Below are 21,455 nucleotides of genomic sequence, written 5' to 3' on the forward strand. Positions count from 1 at the left end.
TATAACTGAAGTAAATATTTGTGTTTAAGTATTTCTTTCTGGCATTTTGCATTTACTCATCCAGGTCTTAAGGTCTTGATTGTCTTGGGGTTTTTTTAACAGATTTTGATAGATCTGTGAGTTAGTCTAAAAATATGCAGAAGTCTGAGCAATTCTGGAGCTCTTGCTGAAGGGGTATAACACAGATGATGCACTTGCAGCCAGCTGCTGGAGTGAATAGCTCATTACATGCAGGAAGACAGAGGAAGAGGAAGGAGAACTGATTACAAGTCTTTATTCTGTTTCTGTTTAGGTTGTTCATGCTGCTTTCTTCTCTGCATTTATTGGCCTGTGATGGTTCACGTTTCCAAAGAGAGTTTGGCCACATGCCTGCATCCTTTGGAGCATCAGCCTCACCTCATCACTAGATAAATTTGCCCACAAACCTGTAAAATTTACAGAGCTGCTCCCCCAAAACCTGTGGTTCCCAGTGCTGGGTTGTCTGCTGACTTTCCCATGGTGTCTGTCACCTCAGGAGAGCACAGCCAGGTCTGCAGAGAGCCAAGGCAGAGATATTAACTGTGACTGCCAGTGCTCATGAGAATAGAGTCTATTGTTCCCAGCAGAAGAAAAATCCCTTCACCCAGATGTCCTGGCCCTATGTTTGAATAGTAACATTAGATGGACAAAGAGAGACACAAATTGCTCAGCAGGTTTGTTGTCAAAAGAAGAATGGTCTGAAAGCGCTCTCAGGGATGAAAGCTGGCACTGAGACAGGAGGAGCACTGTGGTGCCTTGTGGGAGAAACCAGGCTGGGAGGAAGAGGAGATTCTGCTTTCTTTTCTCTGTCACTTTGCTGTGCCTTGGGACACAGACAATCTAACAGAACACAGGCTTAGTTGAAGGGCTGACATTTGGGATACAAAGGGAAATGAATCTATTAATGTTTCTTGGGCATGGCTGGAGCTCAGCATTGCCTCTCCTGTTAAGCTGTCAGTCTTCTCTTCATGTGGGGAGAATGGGCTTGGCCAGGCTCACACCAAACCCTGGTTCATGGTGTGGTGCACAAGTAAATGACTAGATTGCAGACAAATTGCTCTCAAAAGCAGAGTGCATCCTGTTTGTGTGAGGGGTCTGAGGGACCCCTATTCTCACCCTGCTGCCCTGCTGGCTTTGCAGCTCCCTGGGGGTTTCTCTGCCATGGTTTTCCTAACAGCATCATTAACTCACGCCTCACAGCCCTTTCTCATCTGCAGATCAGCCTGCCCTCAAACAGCAGTGAGCTCACATTGCCTGGGACACAGCTCTGCAGCTGGGACGTGCCCTCCTGGCCTTCTGTAAGTGCAGTTCCTTGAGCTGTTTGCAGGACACTGTGTAGAGTGCTGCTGCTGGGCACATTGGCTTGTGGTTAATGTGGTGTGGTGTAATTTGTTTGGAAGTTATTTATTTTAATTATATTATTGTGTTATATATATATATATATCACAATAAAATAATTGAAATAAAGAACTATATATATATACTATATATAGTATATAAATATATATACAACTATATAATTATTAATATATATATGAAAATAAAACAATATCTTAATAATATATAATAACCAAAATAATATATATAATATATATAATTATATATAAAATTAATATAAAAAATAGAATACATTAATAAATTAATAGATCATTAAAATATAATATAATTAATACCTATTAATATATACTATTATATACTAGGATTTAATTTTATATATATATATATATATATATATATATATAATTATACTTTGTTAAGTATACCTGTGGGCTGCACAAGGAACAAGGCAGGCTTGCCTGTGTCCTGACCTACGGAAACCCTGCAATTTTTACCATCCTGCTGGCTTTAAGCACCATAAGTACACAAAGACCTCTGTGTGATTCAGGAAGCACAGATTGCAGAATCTAATGCTGGAAAGGATTGATCTAACTCAGTGCATCTCTTTGTCAACTAGAGATGATGTGAGAGATTGAAAACTCATGAAACCTAGGGTTTCATGAGTTTCCAGTCATTTCCTTGGCTCGGGAAAGCTGGTTTCTAAACCCAGTTCTTGGGCTCCAACTACACCTGGATGAGGTCTTAGAGCCCCAGGGATCCCCAAACATGGAATTTCCAATCAGGAAGAAAAAAGGAATCTTGGGAATCTGAAAAGAAAGGCTTACAAACACTCTGGAAAGGAGATAGGGTCAAATGAAATGAAATTGGAGAGATCTGCTGATTCCACAGGCAAGCAGGACACTGCTGAGCAGTTTTTGGAGCTGCTTTCTTCTCAAAAATGTGACTTGATCTTCCTGGCTAGCCTCTAGGCCCTTTTTTTGGTAAATTTTGTTTCAAGAAGTCTAAGTAGGTAAGTGGCTTGGGTCTCTCACATGATCCCTTATTAAATTCACTCTCAGACTTGCCCTGATTCAATCAGAAATATTTAATGAGCCTGTACCTGAGGGGAGCTCATTCTCTTAAGGCTGGGTCAATATTTGAGGCTGGCACAGGCACTGGGGAGGTGGGGTCCCTGCAAAGCCAGCACTAATCCTGTCTGGCCTCACAGGAGCTCAGAGGATGCTGTCTGTGCCAGCTTGTCATGAGTGTCTGGGCTGCTCTTGCTAATGGAGCTCTGAATTACTCTCTGGAGGACTGGTGGGTGAGCTTGGGCTGTTCCTGGGCCATGCTGGCTCCAGAAGAGAGCCTGTTTCTCCTTTAAAAATGGGATTTAGGTAAGTGCCATCATTTTCACCCTCTTTAGTCTTACATTCCCTCATCGAGCCATACCATGCCTGTTTGTGGTGAGTAAAGGTAGGATGGCAGCTGTCCTGTAAATGCTGCAGCAAGGAAGCTGGGGGTTGATCCCACTGTGCCTTTCTCCCTGCATACCAAAATGCAAAAGGCCAAAAGCCAAAGCCAGCCTGCAAGAGCTCTGCTGATGCTCCCTGTAAAGCCAGCTGGCTTCTTCACCTTCAAACCCCCTGCAATCTCACTCTGCAGCAGGAGTCAATTAATTTGATTCACACCTGAGGCATCTTACATAAACATTCAGGCCAACTCCTCCACTGAAATGAGGAATTTTTTTTTTTTTCTTTCCTTCAAAATCTGTCACTTTACTTCTCTCTTACTGGGAAATCAACATGCCCACTAGCAGCCTTGGTGTGCTAGTCAAGAACACCCAGGAGCTTTTGTGGGGTTCTGTGTATCCAAAGCAAGAAATGTGGAGGTATTTAAATGAGAAACTTGCTAAGGAAAATGGTTTGTAGCAGGAAATTTCCCTCCAGAAGAATATGGAATTCTGCTGGTGGCACTTCTGGGATGATTAACAAAGCAGTAATTTTACCAGCTGGAGCTGATACAGGGCGTTCTAAAGCAGCCAAAGGCAATGGGGCAGCGATGCTGGGCAAGGACAAAAGCAGCTCCTGCTGCTGTCCATTCAGGGCACAAAACCAGCCCCCAAATGGAATTATTTGGGGATTCCTGGGCTCGGAGGCTGACAGGACACCAAGGAGCTCACTGGCAGGTTTGTATCAAGGGGTCAGCTCAGAGAGGCCAGGGAGTGTGACCTGGCCCAGGAACTTGTGCTGTACCTACAGTGCCTCCCCAAGCTGTCTGTGGGAGTGGAGCCACCAAGAGATATTTCACAGATGTGCCTGTTGTGGTGTCCATTCTGTAAAGGTCTCAACTGTTTTCTTTAATAACTTTTCTTTCCTTCCCAGCTGAAGCCCATCCCGGCTTTCCCTCAGACTGCAGCAGGCAGTAAGCTGCACACAGTTGCTATCTAGTGGCCAGAGGAAGGTAATGGAAGATTTTCCCTGCTGGTTCTGGGCAAGAGGACTGCTACACAGATACAGGCAGGAATCTGTTATGTGTCTTCATGTAGTTTGTCTGGGTAGGAATCTGTTATGTGTCTTCATGTAAATTGTCAGGGTTACTGCTGTTTTTCAGTGGGTTAGATCTCTGAAAATTGTTTTTCTTGATGGTGCAATCACTACTATTTAAGCTATAGTTCACTGCAGTTGTAGTGTACAGTTCACTGCATAGCTAAGGATTTGTAGTAACTAATGGTATTTGGGATTTGATGTACTTGAAACCTATTGGAAAATAGAGCAGGGACAAGTCCCATAACTTAGAAAACCACTGGTACCATAATATACTCAACATTTTATTATAAAACCCTCTAAAGAGCCACTTTATAGGTCACAGTTACAACAAAGGAAATGCCTTGAGTTAGGAAAACAATGGGGACACAGAGACATTGTTTAACATTTCTTGTTTGAGGAAAATGAGTGTCCTTCAGGACTTGCCCATGTTTACCATTCCCTCATGGAGACATCCCAGCAGGAGCACTGAGGCTGACTGGGCTGTGAGGGGGAAGCAGAGCTGCTTCTGCCCATGGCTGTCTCAGTGAAATGTCTGGACAACTCGTGGAGGATGGCACAGGTGTACACTGAGGGAGGATGGCACAGGGAGTATGCTGAGGGCACAGTGCTACACGGATATTCAGGGTACAGAGAGGGGCTCTTGCCAGCCCTTCATGGGCCAAAACAAAAGCTTCATGGAGTCTGTGGCTTTCTGGTGCTCTGGAGAAGGAAATCCCCAGGATCCTGAACCAGAATCAGCAGTTTATTTGCATGATTTTTTCCTATGTGCACAGGGCCCAACCTGCCAGCTGAGGCTCCAGAGGCCTGGCATTAGCAACTCCTCCATCTGCACCACAGTGGGAACTAAAGAGTAAAAAAATGGGAGCACAGTCACCTTTCCTTCTTCCAGGATACCCTGACCAAGGGTTTTTTTGCACCCTGGCTCTGTGGTGGGGGCAAGCAAGCCCAGAACCTGTCAGGACATTCTCACTCACCCCAGTGACAGCACCAGCCCTGGGTATCAGAGCCTTGTGCTCCCACTGGCTGTTTGGCCTTTGTGTGAAGACAGAACAGCCTTTTAGAAGTGCTCTCAGGCCTGTCAAATGTTTTCCAGGGCGAGGAAGGTACAGCATTTTTCCTGTCTGCCTTTACCTTGGCTTTGGTGTAGCCACAGGACCCCATGGATGATCCACTCTGGGAGTTGGTGCTGCTTTAACTTTGTAGGGTTAAAACAACTCCAGTCCCATCCATCAACCCAGTTCCTGAGCCTGGGCTCTGAAGGGTCATCAGAGGAGACAGGATGAGGAGTCTCCAGGCCATCACACATGCCAGCAGGTTACAGGGAGGGGAGGAGTGCATAGATTTCTGCCAACCCACTGCCACCCTTCTAATTTCAATATCTCTAAGTTTAGCAGTTCCAAATCTCCAACCACTTTCATTAGAGAGCTTGGCTACGGTAGAGAGGGATGGGCTTTGTAGGCCATACTGCCAGGGCCCAAAGGCTGTATTAATGATCAGGAAATGAGGGTGACAGCACCAAGAGGTCCAGCAGAGCCCTGGCAGTGCAGCCTTACTGCAGTAGGGAGGGACACAGGGACAGAGGGATGGCTTCAGCTGCAGCTCTCTTAAGGATCAGACACCACTACAGCTGGGGCAGCAGCAGCTTTACCTCCCCTCTCCTGGGAAAGGGGACCCCTGAAGGATCTAGCTTTCCCATGAAACAGCTGAGCAAGCCCTCATATATTACTTTTTTTTTTCTTTCTTTCTTTTTTTTTCTTTTCTTTTTTTTTTTTTTACTTTTTTTTCTCTTTAAAGACCAAACTCCTCAGGTGAATTAAGATCCTTAAGAAAGCTAACTGAATCTGCCTGGCAGATCATCTTTGCTCAGAGCTCTTTTCGCTGCCAGTCTGTAACACAGCTTACAGCACGAGAAGGTGAGCAGCTCAATATTCTAGCAAACCTGCAGCTGGTAGGAGATGCTGGAATGCATCAGGACACTGATTAAAAAATGCCCTGGACAGGCTGCTGTGTGCTTCTCATTCATATTTGAAGAATTGCTCACATGTGGGATAGCCCTTAGATAGATTGAAGGCTGGATGAAATGTAGCTGAGTGATGACTGGCAGCAAGACAGATTGACAACCTTATCAGGACAGGTACAAACTCACCAGGCTGAGGAAGAGCAGAGGTTCCTTCTGAATCCACTACAGTCACTAATACAGAAACCTTAATAACTCAATTATAAACCTTCAGAGTAGAAATACACAAAACACCCCCTATGTACAGTAACGTTCTTGTTTACATCAGCTGGGTTAGGACTTTGATGGAAGGATTGCCACTGGCTGTTATTGTTTTAGCTACATGGTTGGGATTTGTCTGGAAAGAGCAGGTTCATGTGGGGTAACTCGGGTCAGCAGCTGTGACTCCAGCGCTGCGTCGGAGCTGTGGGCGCCACGTGGAGGAGGCACTTGGTGTGTGGTGGTGCTGAACACCCAACCTCCACTGACAGATGGTTGAATCCCCTGGGCCAAGCGTGGGCAATTCGAGTCTTTAGTCCATCTCTGAACAACGTGCTTCTAACTGGCTCCCTTTTTCTCCCATTCCTGCCAAGGAAGAAAGGCAAATTAGTCAAAATGCAAAGCAGGCAACCATAATGTGCATGGGATCAACATGACTGTCTGGTCCCCAAGTGGTTTTGGCTGCAAGGTGGGTCAGGGTTATATTTAAGTTACAAACAATGCGTGTATTTATTCATTTAAATTGTAGGCAAGGCAAACACAGGTGAAAAGACTGGAGGAAAATCAGGCTGACGTGTCTGAATTGTGTTGGTCAGGCGTGTTTCCCAGACGTGGGACTCCCACACAACCCCATCTCACCACAGCCAGTTTGCTCCACTGACAGAAAGGAAAGACAGAGGTTTTCCAGCTGTAACTCACCTTAGCTTTCTGTAGGACTGTTCCCTTCCCCGTGACCATAACAGATAAGGGCCGGTTTTTTAAAGCCGTGGCTGAGTTGACTGGTGAGTTCTCTGCGCTGTTTGCTGGACTGGCACTTTTGGCCTGAACCTACAATAAAAATCAGAGAAATGGTTATGAATACAGACTACTGGGAGAGATTGCTGCCTTTTCCCACCATCTCCTAGTCACAGTGTCATCCCATTTGCACGGAGGTGCATTTTTTCAGTGACAGGCCAATTTCAAAAAAACATCAGGGGAGTTTGTGATGTGTTTGGGTTTTGAGGACTCTAGAACTAGAGATACAGAGCAGGGTGCAGGTGCTGGAGATCTCCAATTCATGCAAAACAAGTTCCCAAGAAGGAAATTAGATGCCTGAATCTCCTGCAAAAACCATCCCTTAGCTCAGCCAAATGCAGAAGGAGCTGATCCCAGACTTGCATGCCTCTGGAGGGTGCTGCTCAAGGTCCCACAGGAAAATACAATCACTCTCCTGAGCTCCATCCACCTTTAACTTCCCCATTACTGCTGTTACCTCATTAAATTATTATTACATAATGTATATTATATATAATAGTTAATACAGACATATTAACTATACATTCATACAAGATTGCATATTACACATAATAATGATGCTATTATTAATTATTACATTTTTAAGCAGGCTGAGACTGTGTGGCTGCCTAGCTGCCAGAAAGCTGCTGTCCATCCCAGGGGTGCCCCACATACCCGTGGGGCTGTGTTCTCCAGGTGTGTGGTGTCCACTGCTGTGCCCAGTGTCACCGGGCCAGACTCTGCCTTCTTCAGGTTCTCCTTCACCTCCACCAGGCTCAGCTCCAGGTCCACCCTCTGGCTTTCCTTTCTTTTGCATTCTTCATCTATCTCCTTCAGCCTCTGCTCCAAACTCTTGTCTGTAGGAAGAGGAATCTTGGTGCCTGCTGGGAACCTGGGGAGCTCCTGAGGGGAGCAGGGATCAGGGCACATCCTGTACATTTTCCTTGGGTTTTATCCCAAGAGGGATGTGGCTCCTGCTCTAGTGCAATCTGGGTTATGTGGTTTGGCTCAAAGCACCAGGTTCCCCCCATCTCTTCTGGTCCCAGAAGGGCCAGGTTCATTGCTCCCTCTTTCTCCAGAGCCCCAGCTTGGCTCAATTCCACACATCCCACCTTGCCCTGCCCTACCTGTGCTGCCACCAAGCATTTCCTTCAGCTCCCGCCTCTCCTTGCGCAGCTGGGTGAGCTGAGCTCGGATCTCATCCTTCTCCTTCTCCAGCCTCTCCTTCTCCTCCGTGAACCGTCTCACCTCTGCCTCTGTCCTGTTCTTGCCCAGCTTGGTCTCCACTGCTCCTGCTGGAAACACAGCCCACCAACAACACGCTCAGTCAGGGGCAAAAAAGCAGGAGGGAGAAAACCTTTCCAGATGCTTGAAAAGAAAACAATGGAAGGTCTGAAAAGTCACCAACCACAGCACACAGACTGCTGGAGAGCAGAGGCAAGTTCAATCTCAGGGCACCACCTGTCTTTAAACACCCTTGGGCCACCTGGCAGTGGCACCTTGGGCCACCTGAGCAGCACACCCACCTGGCAGTGGCACCTTGGGCCACCTGAGCAGCACACCCACCTGGCAGTGGCATCTTGGGCCGGTGTGCAGGTACCAGCTGGGGACTGCCTGCTGGAACTGGCCCCGCTGGCACCTCAGGGGCCACATTGCTCTGCTGCTGGCTCTGCATTTTGGCAGCAGGCACCCGTGGCACAGCCTCCTCGGGGTCTGGCTTCTCTGGGTGTTTCTGGGAAGGAGAGGGAAGTGGGATGATGAGGTGTAGGGAAGTGGCTCAGTGATTAAGCCTGGCCTGGTATCATGGTTTGGACAGTACCTGCTCCGCGGTCTCCGCTGCCTTAGCACAGGGCTCAGCTTCCTTGGCCATGGGGGCTGTCTCAGCTGTGCTCTCTGGGGCAGCCTTGGCAGCCCTTTCTAGGGATGGTGACCCGAGGGGGGAAGACTGGCATGACATCTTGCCAGCACAGTGCAGTAAGGACTTCACTGGGGTGAGATCCAGATACACCCTGTCTTGATCCCCCTCCAGTTTGCTCTCACTCTTGGGTACTTCCTCCTGCAAAAGAGACCATCTGCTGAAACTAGAAGTACAAAAAAAAATCTTAGAGGAACTAAAATGCCAGTCTCTGAGTTATTCCACAGAGGCCTTTTTGAAGTACTGAAGGAAAGGCCCCTCCTGTTTTCCTTCAATAGGTCTCTCTGATAGCAGCAACAGCCCCATGCAAGGATATCATACTGTTGTACATCCAGCAACCCGTGCCCCATTCTTTGCCTTTCCTGAGGTGACAGTCCCATTTCCCAGCATGACCCATTGTTCTTGTCCTTTCACACAGGACTTGCTCTTACAGGCACAAAAAAGAATTTTTGAAAGGCTAGGCTTCAAAAATCCCACTATCACCATATAATCCATGCTGTTTGCTGATGAAAACTGTGGAATTTTATCCCAGCTGCCTGAGGATCCCTACAGCCCCTTTCTGGAAACCCCTCTCCCATTCCTTAGCAACTCCTCTCCATACTTGATTCTGCTCCATTGCAAAGGTCAGGATCTCCCCAGGGGCTGGGAATCCCTCCCTTGCTCTGCTGGAGACTCCCCATGGGCAGCTGTTTGCTGTGGTGCCCCCAGAGCTCCCTGCAGCAGGGCAGCTCTCTTACCACAGGCAGGTCTGGCAGATCCACGTCGTCGTAGAGCTCGTCCTGCTGCACCCTGCCCTTGGGCAGGTTGTCAATGTAGGCATTGGGCTCAGAGTATTTCCTCTGCATGAGCCTGTGAACAGGACATCCCATCAGGGGGACTGGATTTGCTGCATGGCTCTGCAGTGCTGCATTTTGAGACACCTGAGAACACCACTGCTGAGATCTGGGCAAGGCCAGGCAGCCAGGTGCAGGAGAGGAGAAGGCAGAGCCATACAGAGCAGTGGGGTCACTGCTGCTGCTGCCCCCTAAGCAGCACCCAACAGAGTGGGGCTGTACTTGCCCTGGGCTCTCCCCTTTCTCACCCAGCCCTCAGCCACAGCAGCACTGCCACAGACACATTTTATGAAAAATCCTTTCCTTAGGATTTTTTCTCCTGAGAAGCTGAGAGGCCTTGGGAACAAAATGTAAACAATGATTATCTGCTGCTATGGAATGCAACGGGTGCATCTGTGATTGGTCTCATGTGGTTGTTTCTAGTTAATGGCCAATCACAGTCCAGCTGTCCAGACTGTCTCAGTCACAAGCCTTTGTTATCATTCTTCTTCTATTCTTAGCTACCCTTCTGATGAAATCCTTTCTTCTATTCTTTTAGTATCAATTTAATATAATATATATCATAAAATAATAAATCTAGCCTTCTGAAACATGGAGTCAGATCCTTGTCTCTTCCCTCATCCTAAGACCCCTGTGAGCACCACCACACAGCACAGTCACCCTGCCCCAGGGATGGATGGGTGGCTGAGAGCCCAGCCTGCTTTTGCAACAGCCACTCAGGCACATGCCCCATGGCAAGCTGCAGCTCAGGAAGTGCTCTCCTGTCCCAAAAGAAAGTGGCTGAGCTGCAGCTGTGAATTCACCACCTATTTCCATGGCAGCCAACCTCCCACAAGTGGAGAGCCCCTGCTCTGGCTTGCTTTCCCTCTCCCAGCCCCAACCCATTACCAGTGACATACAAGAAGGAATTCTTGGCAGCGCTCACAATGCAGGAAACCCTGTCAGCATCCACGTAATCGTAGGTGAATTCCTCTGGGTCTGTTTTCGAGCCTGACTCCGACAAGAGGAGGCCCAGCCAGTGGCCCATCTCCTCAGAGGACTTTGCCTGCAGGGTGATCAGATAGACAGGACAGGCTGCAGCAGTGGTTTCTCTGCACTCACAGGGCTGATGCTGGCTTAGGTTGGGTAGGGAAGCATGCTGGCAATCCCCTGGGTATTTATAATAAAACTTAAAAGTAGGCTCTTGAAGGCTGCCTTAAAAGTACAGCTCTGTGTATGGACTGATTCAAAAATTTGGCAGCTACATAAATGCAGCTCTCTGCTCTGCTCCTTCCTAAAATTTCTAGTCAGTCTGCATTTTCCTTTCAGTGGTGATCAACTCAGCTCTCTACAAGAGTAAGAGAAGTCTCTGAGGCTGGAGATGTTGGCAGGGAGCAGCTTTGGGTGAGGAAAGCCTGCGAGTTTTATTCTGCACCAGCAGAGTGCAGCAATGGGATTGCCAAAACAGAGGCAAGGAGACCCGAGCCTACTTGGTCCCAAACCCTTTCCACGGTTCTTTGCAGAGGAGAAGGGAAGAGCTTAGAACATCAGAGTCCATTGCTTCAACATGGCCAGGACCCAACTCCCAGCTGCAGTGAGCAATCTAACACTTTGCCACATGAAGAGTTAAATTCTGTGCCATGAAGTCAGCTCTAGCACACAGCCACATGCACCTCCCAATGCAGGGGACTGCACTTAAAGCAAGGAGTTGGCTGATGTAGTCACTTTTTGCACTGATTTGAGGAGTCAGAGCAGTAACCACAAAGTAAAATTCAGGGCAAGTGAATATATATATACACTTTCCAAACTGGAAAGTATATTTTAAGCTTTCAGTCTGTTTTATTTAGCAGAGGCTTCAGTCCCTGGGAAGCCTGCCAGCCAGCCAGTCCGTAGATTGAGTCTGACATTGAGTCTGACATCCCAACAAAATACAGATTCTTCCATTCACAAAATGTAAATTTTCCCAGCACCTCTTCTTCACATCTGTAATTGGTAAAATTTTTTAGATACAGACAGACCCTGAATCAGAAACTAAACAAAAACATCTTCCAATTTCATGGTATGCCCTCAAAGTCAGTTGTTTAGCTATAAATATTCCACCCACTGGAAAAATACAGGAAATTGCTCACATTGTCCACCTCCTACTATAACCATGCTGTCGTCAGAGAGAAGCAAGATTAGAGATAAACAGTCCTGGATGCAGGCAAAGGAAAGTAACAGATGGAGATGAATTCACTTGCACTTTCAGGGGCAGATCTGTGATAGGCTTACTTGGGATGTGTGCCCCATGGCCTTGGGGCTCTGCTGTCAAAATATGAAATTCTCTGTTCCTCTTAACCACAGCTTTAAATCCCTAAAGTGGCATTGTTCTCATCTAACATTAACCATCTGCAATGCACTACACAGAACTTAATTATCCAAGGTTATCCTGCAGTGGGGGGAGAGATGGGAATCTCCAGAGGACCCATGTCCCCCCAAAAGATGAAGGCTGAATGGTGTTTCTGGAGGTGCCAGCATCACACACAGCCTGGATTACCAGGGAGGTGGGACACATTCTAGGCGACCACAGGCAGATCAGCCAAAGTCCTGCTCTTCAGGTTCTGTTTCATTGGACTGATGTTCCTCTGGAGGAACTCACTGGCATTTAGACCTCCTAAGCTACCCAAGCTGGTGATTTTGAGCAGAGTTTCCTCAGAGATAGACACCCTACCTCCAAAACAACCCTCTCCTCCCCGTTGTGCAGGATGCGGAAGGAGTAGAGATGGTCAGGGCTCGGCTCTGGGATGATCTCACAGCCTGCCAAACTCAGGGGCTGCTGAGCCAGCTTGCTTCTGTTCCTGTCCTGGTAGAAATGGAGGTGCCCATCTTTTATCTGACACCACCGTGACTTCCACTGGCTGTTCACCAGCACATTCAGGTAACCTGCAAGTAATCAGAGCTCATTAAACACATTTTCCATTTAATCCATATTAATTTGTGTAACACCCTGGGGATGTCTAAGGGTAAGTTATGAGATCACCACACAACACAAAGTCACAGGCACCAATAAAGAGCAAAAGCACAAAGACAAGCTGTCCTAGCCACATAAAACAGGGTGAAAAGGGTAGAAATCTTGAAAATGAGACCCTTGAAATTCAGGATAGCTTTGGAGCAGCAAGGTGGCTGCAGCTGGTTGGACAAAGTTGGTCCCAGGTGGTAAATAAAGCTGATCCTCACAACTATCCCTGCAGGCTCCCACACCCTGGCAGCACAAATGCCCTGTGTGTGCATGTCTGGTATTACCCACCCTTCCTCTTGGGTCACCCTGAGAGCCACATCACCACAATCTGCATGGATTTACTGGCAGGACCACCTGGCACAGGCCCTTTTGGGGAGGATGATGCCTGGTGCTCATCCTGCCCTGAGGCAAATCCCTGCAGAGGGACTCCTGCTGCCACTCACTTGAAGTCTCCAGGGATCTCTCTGGGCTATCCAGGGAGCTGGACTTCTTCCTCCCGAGGTTCATCAGGTTGCTCAGTTTCAGGCCAGTTGTGCCCTTCTTCTTAACTACCAGAAATGAAAAAGACACATGTGTGGCTTTCCCAGCTCCCAGCCTGCTGTCCCACCTCACACACATCCCTTGCAGAGAGCAAACCTGTGACTCAGGGACAAGCTGGAAAAGTCCAAAGCCCAGGGAGTTCAGGAGGAGGATGGCACCAGTAAGATCAGTTAGGGATTTGTGGAAGATGCTAATCTGTGTTGCTTTACATGTGGGGTGGCTCTGACCAAAGGCCAGTCACTGCAGGAGCAGTGGGAGGTGCCTGCACAGCTCTTGCTGGACATTTACCATCTCACTTTCCTATACCACAAAGAATTGAATTAAGAGCCATTACCCATTAACATTTACTGTATTCAAGTCTTTTCCTCTCTAAAAACAAGGACACAAGGTGGGAGGGGGAAAGTTTATGTCCAAAGAACCTCGTCAACATTCTCCTACCGAGCACTTCAGTCAGTGTGTGGCTGTGGAACCAACAGGCAATCCTGGCAAGAATATCAAATTCCCAGGCAATGAACGCACACACAGCTTTAACCAGGTGTGTTTGAGGCAGCAGTGGCAGGAGCCACAGAAGGGTAAGGGCCCATTGTCCCTGTCATTCCCAGGGCAAGGTTTTACCATCTTTTGCCTCAGCTGTCTCCATGTGGCCGTCGGTGCTGCTCCCGCTCTCAGAGGCTGCAGAGTATCTCTCAGACACCTCCACCTGTCAACAAGCACCACGCACAGGCTCCACAGATGCACGTGACCCATTCTTCCAGCCAGAATGTGCTACAAGGACCTTCTTCTCCTTCTCCCATGTTATGAGTTCCCACTCACTCTGTAGCAAATGCTTTCACCTGGCCATCCCCAGCCAGCTCACTCACACTGTGCCCTTCCCATTGTTCCTGAACACACCCCACCCCAGCTGGGCTCACCTCTGAGGAGACACAGTGGCACCACTGCTGCCACCCCATGGCACCCTGCAGCCTGGCCGGTGACAGTCCCTACAGGGGGCATGGGCAGAGGAACCAGCCAGGTGCCCAAACAGGTCCATTCTGGGTGCCCACCAGAGACTTAGGAAAGTCTCTTTGTCCTCCCACTGTTTTGGAACAAGGTGCTCCCAGGGGAGTGTCACCTAAACCTGGACTAGAGATGGCCCAAGCCCTAGCATCCAAGGGTCTGTGTCCCTCCCAAAGCTCTTGGAGAACACAACCATTCCACTGGATGAGATAGCAGCTACTGCCCTAGACAGTGAGAAGCCAAATGCTGAGTTAGTCTGGGAGGGAAGATATGGCAACAAAATTAAGATGCAAAGGAAAATTAAGATAGTTCCAAGAATGCCCCTTTTCAGCAGCACAGGGGTCTGCTTACCCTCAGTCTTTGCTTACTTAAAATTAAGGCATCTACACTACTATCTATTGAAGGAACAGGGCTGAAAGCCCAAGTGCCAGTTCTGTCTGTGGAGACAAGAGGTACCTTTGGGTAGCTGAGACGCTGCGAGTCTGGGATGTACTGGTTGCCTTCACTGCCGCCTTCACAGAGCAGACCACTGGTCTCTTGGATTACCTGTGCAGAAGGGGAGGCCAAAGCCTGTGAGAGAGCTGCATTAACAGGATCAATTCATCCCCCCCAGCTAGGACAGGCAAAACCACATCAGCCTGGGAGAGCTGTGGTTTGCTGTCCCTGTGACCCTGGGGACTGTCCTGGAGCTGCATCAGGCATGCAGCAGCAATTACTGGATCCAAGTCACTGGGAGAGGCTGCCAGCAAAGGCAGCCCTGGCGTCTCACAGCCCCTCCTGGGCTCCACGAGGCTCCTCCTCCTGCTGCTGTCCCATGGGAAGGGCTACATCTACCCCTGCCCTCAGCCCAGACATTTCCCCCACCACAGCAGCTGGGCTGGGAGGTCCCCACGTGGCCTCCAGTACACTGAAGGCAGCAGGGAGTGCAGGAAGAATCTGTTCCCAGGACATGAAAATGAAGTGGTATATTTGTATAAAGGCTTGCAGCGAGCAAGGGAGCCAGAGCATGCAAGGACAGGGCTGAGATAAGATCTGCTCTCCCAGCAAAGCATGGGAGCACCAGTGGGACAAATCCTGGAGGTGTCACTGACCCTGAGCCACTGCTCTGCCTGGTCCTTGCTCTGCAGCCCCAGCACGATGACATCAGCGTTTGTGGGGATGATCTTCAGCTTGTGCTCCTTCTTCCTCACTTGCTTTTCCTTGTGAATGACTGTGCAGCCCAGCAAATTCACGTCCAGCTGGGGGTTGTGGTCCTTGGAGCTCTTGTAGCACTGGGGAAGGAAGGCAGGAGTGGGTGAGAGGCAGGGGAGGAGCCCTCCTGCTCCCTGGCAGGAACTCAGCCCCACAAGTGATGCATGAAGTCATGCAGCCACATGCATTGACTGCACTGAACACAGCAAAGTCCTACAGTTCTAATAGGTCTGCACAGACTACACCCTGGAGATCCCTGATGTGCAGGTACACACACACCTGACTGCATGCACACATGGTCTGAAATACCTTCTACTGACACAGGATCAAGTATGTGGTTAGCCTCCGCAGTAAGAACCCCTTCTGCTCAACCACCTCAAAAAGTTTGCCTGAAAAGTATCCCTAGACATTTTGGGGCATTGTGATTTTGGTCACAAATATGTCCTTGTGCCCCCTTCAGCAATCCCATGCCCACGTTCCTTCTAAAAAAGGAACAAGATCCCCAAATCTCCAGGACATGGCTTTTGAAGCTTCTAGGGGTATTTTGTTTTTTGACAGCTCATTTAACATGGTCTGAGGTGTCACTGCCTCCCTGAGCAGTAACCAGAATTGTTTTAGACAAACAGATTGTTTTAGACAAAGAGGAGAGGATCTGCTCACCAGCAGCCTGGTGTCCTTGATAACACACAGCTGCTTTGCCCACTGTCCCAGCCACTTCTTTCTCCACAGGAAGGCACAGATGCGAGCGTCCTTCATCAGCTCGATGGTGGCCTCTGGGGATGGCCACTGATGGGTTGCTGACTTGCCTTTGCTGCTCTCTTCCTCATCATAAGATTCGTAGGAACTACTAACAGCTTCACCATCTTCTACAACAAAAGCAAAGCTCTGTCATTAAATCCATTTTTAGAATAGCTCTGAGTCAAATGCTTCCCTCAGCCATGCTCACACATGCACAAGCTTCCAGTGCAGGGATGTGTCTTTTGAGGCTCTCCTCCTACAGGAGGATAATTAAAAAGAAAATTACCCTCATGGATAATTTTTTCTTTTTAGCCCAATATGGATCTCATTGTAGTATTTTGTGCCTAATAGCCTCTGTTAGTAAACACTCAAAAGACACTTCTTGGTTGACCACAAATCTGAGAACATTCCCGTAGACATTTCCTGATGTTTGCTGCTTTCCCCCCCAAAGATGCTTTTACTACATTCCACTTCAAGCCAAACACACACAATTTTTAAGGCAACAACAGCAAGCTACAACCAGCCCTTGTCCTCTAAATGCCAGAAGTAAAAATGGTATTTGCAAGGCCATGCAGCAAGCAATGATCTATTGTATTTGAGATGTCATTCACTTTCCCCCTGGTCTAACAGGTCCCTCTCTCTCTACTCAGCTTTTAAGGGACAGCAAGGAGCTTTGAAGTAACTCACTGTTGCAGCACCAAAAATTAGTCACAAGTGGCAAATGTGAGGAGCAGTAACAACATTTTTTACGTCCATTCTTAAATGGATTGCTATGTGACTGGGATGAGTTGGAATTTTCAATACCCAGCTTTAAAGCATTGCAGAATTTTGGAGTTTTCAGCTTATCACTGGTACCAGGCTCATCAAAAACACTGAAAATGTTCTCCCTGAGTGCAGAGGACTCTGCTGGCATTTAGAGCCCTAAGTCACAACATAAGCTCACAGAGCAATATGGGAACATTGGGGCACCATTTCTGTAGGGTTTGCATTCTTGTCCTATCAAATAGCATGGAGGAATAGTGTTAATTTTCTCTCACTGGAATTAAATCTAATTTGGATTCTTACCAAATCTTACTATCTACATAAAAATAACAGCATCAGATTGGTGCAAATGAAAAGAAGAAAAGCAGCCAGAAAAGAGAAAGAAAAAGACATTAGGAGCTTCACTGAAGAATGTTTCAGTTGGGTTTATTTTTTCTTTAAATAAAAGGAACTGAGATGCAGTAACAAAGCTACACTCTTACCTCCAGTGAAATTTCACTCTACAACCTCCCTCAAGTGATCAAAACTTCACCAATTAAAAAAACTTTTTAAAAAGCAAAGTCTCTGAATGGAGTACATCTCCAAGCCCTCAATGTATCAAACTGTCCATCTTTTATGGGAAAATTTTTATGGGAAACCTCAGTGCATTCCCACTATGCAGAACCTTGTCCTCAGGCAGAAATTCACATGGAGTAACAGTGCAGGTGTTTCTCACCTACAGACACCAAGGAGCTGGACCTCTGCACTGCTACCCCTTCCATAGGCAGCAGCAAGGATGCCTAAGGGAACCTCATCTTCCAAAATTCCCTCCTTTTCCACATGGGCCCTCTGGCCTCTTTTGGAAGTCTCTGGTGCCCCCACCTAAGGAGCAGGTCTCAGGCTGCCACCTTACTCCTGAGAAGCCCTGGATGCTCTTCTGTGCATCAACCACAACCCCAAGCGTGGTTCCTCATGAGATGAGCTCTTCCCTGCTTGAAGAGCTGCTGGTCTGGTGACACTGCTACAGCCTGTGCACCTAGCAAATGGGGACAAGCCTTGCCTGGTGGCTTGTGACAACCCTGTGGTCACTACTAAGGCTCACTCAGTCCCAAATCGTTCAGCTCAGGCACCAGTGGCAGCCACAAGCCTGGATGTCTTTATCTAAAGCCACCTCTGCTTTCCTGTGGGTCCTCCCATGAGCTCCCAGGGAGCTAAATCAATGCCATGATGCAGGAAGCTCAGAGCATCTTATACTCCCACTCTGCCTAAGTGGAGCACCTTCAATCCTTCACCAAACAGCTACTTGTCAATACAGCCAGCATTGCCACACATTACCAGCTCCACACCAGTGACAGAACCAGAATAAAGGGGAATAAAGGCTAGGAAAGTTCTCTTCATTGTCATCCTGAGCACAGGGAAAGCCACCAAAAATAATGCATTGTGCAAAACAGTGAGAGGTGGTTATCCTCCATGCATGTAACAGGCAAATCCAGGGGGAGATACCTGATAATCTTTCCTAAAACTGAGCTTTTGGGGGGTATTTTTGGGTTGGTTTTGTTGTTGTTGTTTAAAAAAGGCACTTCAGGTTTGGAAAGCATGCCATACCCATAGTTATTGTGGCATAAATAACGCCCTCAGTAACCTGCAACCCTGGCCTGGGTCCAGCCGCAGCAAGCCTACCAAAAAGACCTGCACAGTCAAAAAGAAAGAGAAAGGGAGACAAAGAGAGAAAGCCACAGATAAGCAAATGCAGAGAACAAGGGCACCAATCCCCTCGGCCAGTGAGGCTGTCCCATCCCTGCACGCTGAGATTTCATAAAGGGACAGCGTTTTCAACCCATCCCCTCAAACAAGGCAATTCCCTTTAAAACAGAATCGTCACCATCGCAATTAAGAGCAGCCAGGGCTGATGAGCTGTTTCAGCCAGAACAATGATTGCTCAGTTGGCAGCCACGGGGCTGCTCCTCTCCCGGTTTCACTCCTTATCGCGCCCTCCAATTATGCAAAGGCTGCTGATAAGGCTTTAACACATTTCAGCCCAAGAGGGAAGGGAAGCAGCAGCCTCTGCTGGAGCTGGAAAATGAAAGGCAGAGCATCCCCAGCGGAGGGGTGGGAGTGCTGCTGATGAAAGATGGACCCCGAGACCCAGCGGAGTCACCCGCTTGCTTGGTTTTAATTAATCCACCCCCGGTTTGCTGCAGTGTCTCACAGTCCCACCTCTGATGGTGCACCAAAGCTCTATCTCCTCAGCCCATCTGGAGGCTTGCTTTGATGTCCTTTCTTGGCAGTGCACCCACTTATTTTAGTCGTGTTCCTATTTTGGTCTGACTTCACTACGCCCATTTGTTTGGGGACACATGGGTGTCTTCCAAGGCTCACGCTGTAACACTGACAGAAAGTACCACAGAGGGACTTCTCAAAAGAGCTTACAGCAACAGGACAAGGGTAAACGGATCCAAACTGAGAGAGTCTAGGTCTAGCTTGGAGTTCAGGAAAAAATTCTTGACTGCAAACATGATGAGGAGCTGGCACAGGTTGCTCAGAGGGGCTGTGGATGCCCCAGCCCTGGAAGTGCTCAAGGCAAGGCTGGCTGGAGCTCTGAGCAGCCTGGTCCTGTGAAAGGTGCTCCTGTACATGGCAGGGGGGATGGAACAAGATGGTTTTTAAAGTCCCTTCCAACCCAGGCCATTCTATGACTCTATGGAAGACCACCAGCAGCTTCCTGGACTGCCACCCCTCCCTATCCAGCTTGTGGGGAAAGGCATAGAGGGCTCGGGGATTACTGGGGCCAGGCTTTGGCATCTTTGTCCAGGGCAAATCCAGGCATGTCCACACTGCCCTTGAGCAACAGCGTCACACCAAGGTCGCAGATCATCTGCTAGCAGTGAGCACCTCTGTGTGGGACAGGTACAAATACTACTGACACCTGATAGGGCACAGAGTGGGGTAGGGGGAGGGATGGGATGGGATGGGATGGGATGGGATGGGATGGGATGGGATGGGATGGGATGGGATGGGATGGGATGGGATGGGATGGGATGGGATGGGATGGGATGGGATGGGATGGGATGGGATGGGAGAGCTTGTGCTTGCTGAAACAAAGAGCAGTTCAGAGACCTGCAGGATTGCCTTCATGCTGCTGCCTGATCTCTTGAGGCAAAGCAGGGCACCAGCATCACTGCCCAGCTTCCTTCTGCACAGCACACACACTTCACCTTCTCCTGAGCCCCCACAGCCTCTCCTGCCATGTACCTGCTGCTGCACATCTCTCCCTGCTCCTCCTGCTGGCTCAGCCCCCAGGAACCACCTCCAAGGTGAGGTTGCCAAAGAGCACATGAGAGATTCTCACCATGCTTCCTTCCTTCCTCCTCACACAAAGCAGACCCTGTAGCACACCAGGAGGTTTGTGTAGAAGGGATGTGGTCGGGTCTGCAGTGGCTGAGCAATCACAGGATGCAAAGGCACCACACTCCTCAGTGCTGGGCAATCAGTGGCATCCTCTGCCCCATCTCTGCTGCTTTCACAGGCTCCTGTCCCCACCTGCAGCTGCGACCATGCTCAGGAAAACACAGAGCCTGCTGGTGCCACAGAGAGCCTCCCAGAGCTGCCTCCCTTGGACAGTGCTCCCATTATTGTGCTTTTCTCTTTTTGCAGAGCTCTCGTCTCTCATTTCCTTGGGCATCTGACTGACCTAGATTTCGGTGGGTGGTGGGTGTATTTGCATCTCAGAGCAGCAGGTTACCAAGGAAAAGCAGAGGTGGGAGCTGGGTGTGCACTGATCATTCCTGCCAGCCAAGTCTCTGATCAGAGGGCGAGTTCTGGAGCTGCCTGGATAACACAAGCACATGGATCCATGGCTGTACTCCAGCTAATCCAGAATGTGCCTTTTTATGCCATGGCTCTTAACAATTTATCCACTTTGCCCATGTGCAGCAGGGGGGAAAGAAATCTCCTTTATCCCACATTGCAGGCATGGGGATGAGGCTGCAGCACCCTGGGCTGCCCCAGCTGCAGCAGGGCCTCACTCTCAGGGCATCACAGCCCTCACCTCAGCCACAGGACCCAGAGCCTTCCAGCAAACACAGGGCAGAGCTTGGGGGATCTCTCCTCTGCACTGAACAGCACCTTTCACCCTGGCCTCAATGAGCCTGAACCTCTTCCCATCTGAGCTGGGCACCATCTCATCTTCCTGCTCACTGACACAGAGCTTCAAAGCCCAGTAGTTCACACTGGGGCTGGAGGGGACCCAGCTTCTCCCAGATGAAGCTGGGAATGTCAGGCAATATTTAAGTTTATGCTACTTTTCACTAAAGTTTTATTATTCTGTACTATCTGTTAAACTAGATTTGCGCCTGAATATGAATTATTTGCATAGAAGGCCCTGGATGACTGAAAGCTCACCCAAACTTCAGAAAGCCCTACTCCATGTGCCATCCAGCACATCCAATGTGCTTCCCATGACTGTTCAACCCAGCAGCACTTTACTGCTTGGTTCTGTCTACTGTGCATTGGACATCATAATTCTTCAATTTCTGGTTGCAGGGTGGCTCAATTTCAATAAAAAGGTTGAAGCTTGTTAGTTTTTAGGTAGGCTATGATCTGCTTTGATCTGCTTTGATCTGCTGTCTGTCACTAGGTGCCCTATTAAAGTTTG

General features: G+C 48.5%; 1 protein-coding gene across 4 annotated transcripts in view; it reads right to left on the bottom strand.

The window, feature by feature from the left end:
• Positions 1-5,689: 5,689 nt before the first annotated feature.
• AFAP1L2 (actin filament associated protein 1 like 2) overlaps positions 5,690-21,455 on the bottom strand; it is a 64,569-nt gene continuing 48,803 nt past the window's right edge. Inside the window, exons 6-20 of one of the 4 annotated variants that reach the window (XM_058028911.1) lie at positions 18,407-18,490; positions 15,983-16,185; positions 15,223-15,402; positions 14,588-14,677; positions 13,751-13,835; positions 13,039-13,143; positions 12,308-12,519; positions 10,518-10,663; positions 9,523-9,634; positions 8,690-8,926; positions 8,437-8,602; positions 7,998-8,165; positions 7,546-7,727; positions 6,796-6,924; positions 5,690-6,462 (exon numbers count right to left, since the gene is read on the bottom strand). In XM_058028911.1, coding sequence (XP_057884894.1) covers positions 6,436-6,462; positions 6,796-6,924; positions 7,546-7,727; positions 7,998-8,165; positions 8,437-8,602; positions 8,690-8,926; positions 9,523-9,634; positions 10,518-10,663; positions 12,308-12,519; positions 13,039-13,143; positions 13,751-13,835; positions 14,588-14,677; positions 15,223-15,402; positions 15,983-16,185; positions 18,407-18,490 — 2,126 coding nt within the window. In that variant the 3' untranslated portion in view covers positions 5,690-6,435. Of the gene's footprint in view, positions 6,463-6,795; positions 6,925-7,545; positions 7,728-7,997; positions 8,166-8,436; positions 8,603-8,689; positions 8,927-9,522; positions 9,635-10,517; positions 10,664-12,307; positions 12,520-13,038; positions 13,144-13,750; positions 13,836-14,587; positions 14,678-15,222; positions 15,403-15,982; positions 16,189-18,406; positions 18,491-21,455 lie in introns of all 4 variants that reach the window. The other 3 variants (XM_058028910.1, XM_058028913.1, XM_058028912.1) reach the window with 3 other exon arrangements.

The sequence above is a fragment of the Melospiza georgiana genome, chromosome 8 (genome assembly GCF_028018845.1).
Source record: "Melospiza georgiana isolate bMelGeo1 chromosome 8, bMelGeo1.pri, whole genome shotgun sequence".
NCBI classification, from domain to species: Eukaryota; Metazoa; Chordata; class Aves; order Passeriformes; family Passerellidae; genus Melospiza; species Melospiza georgiana.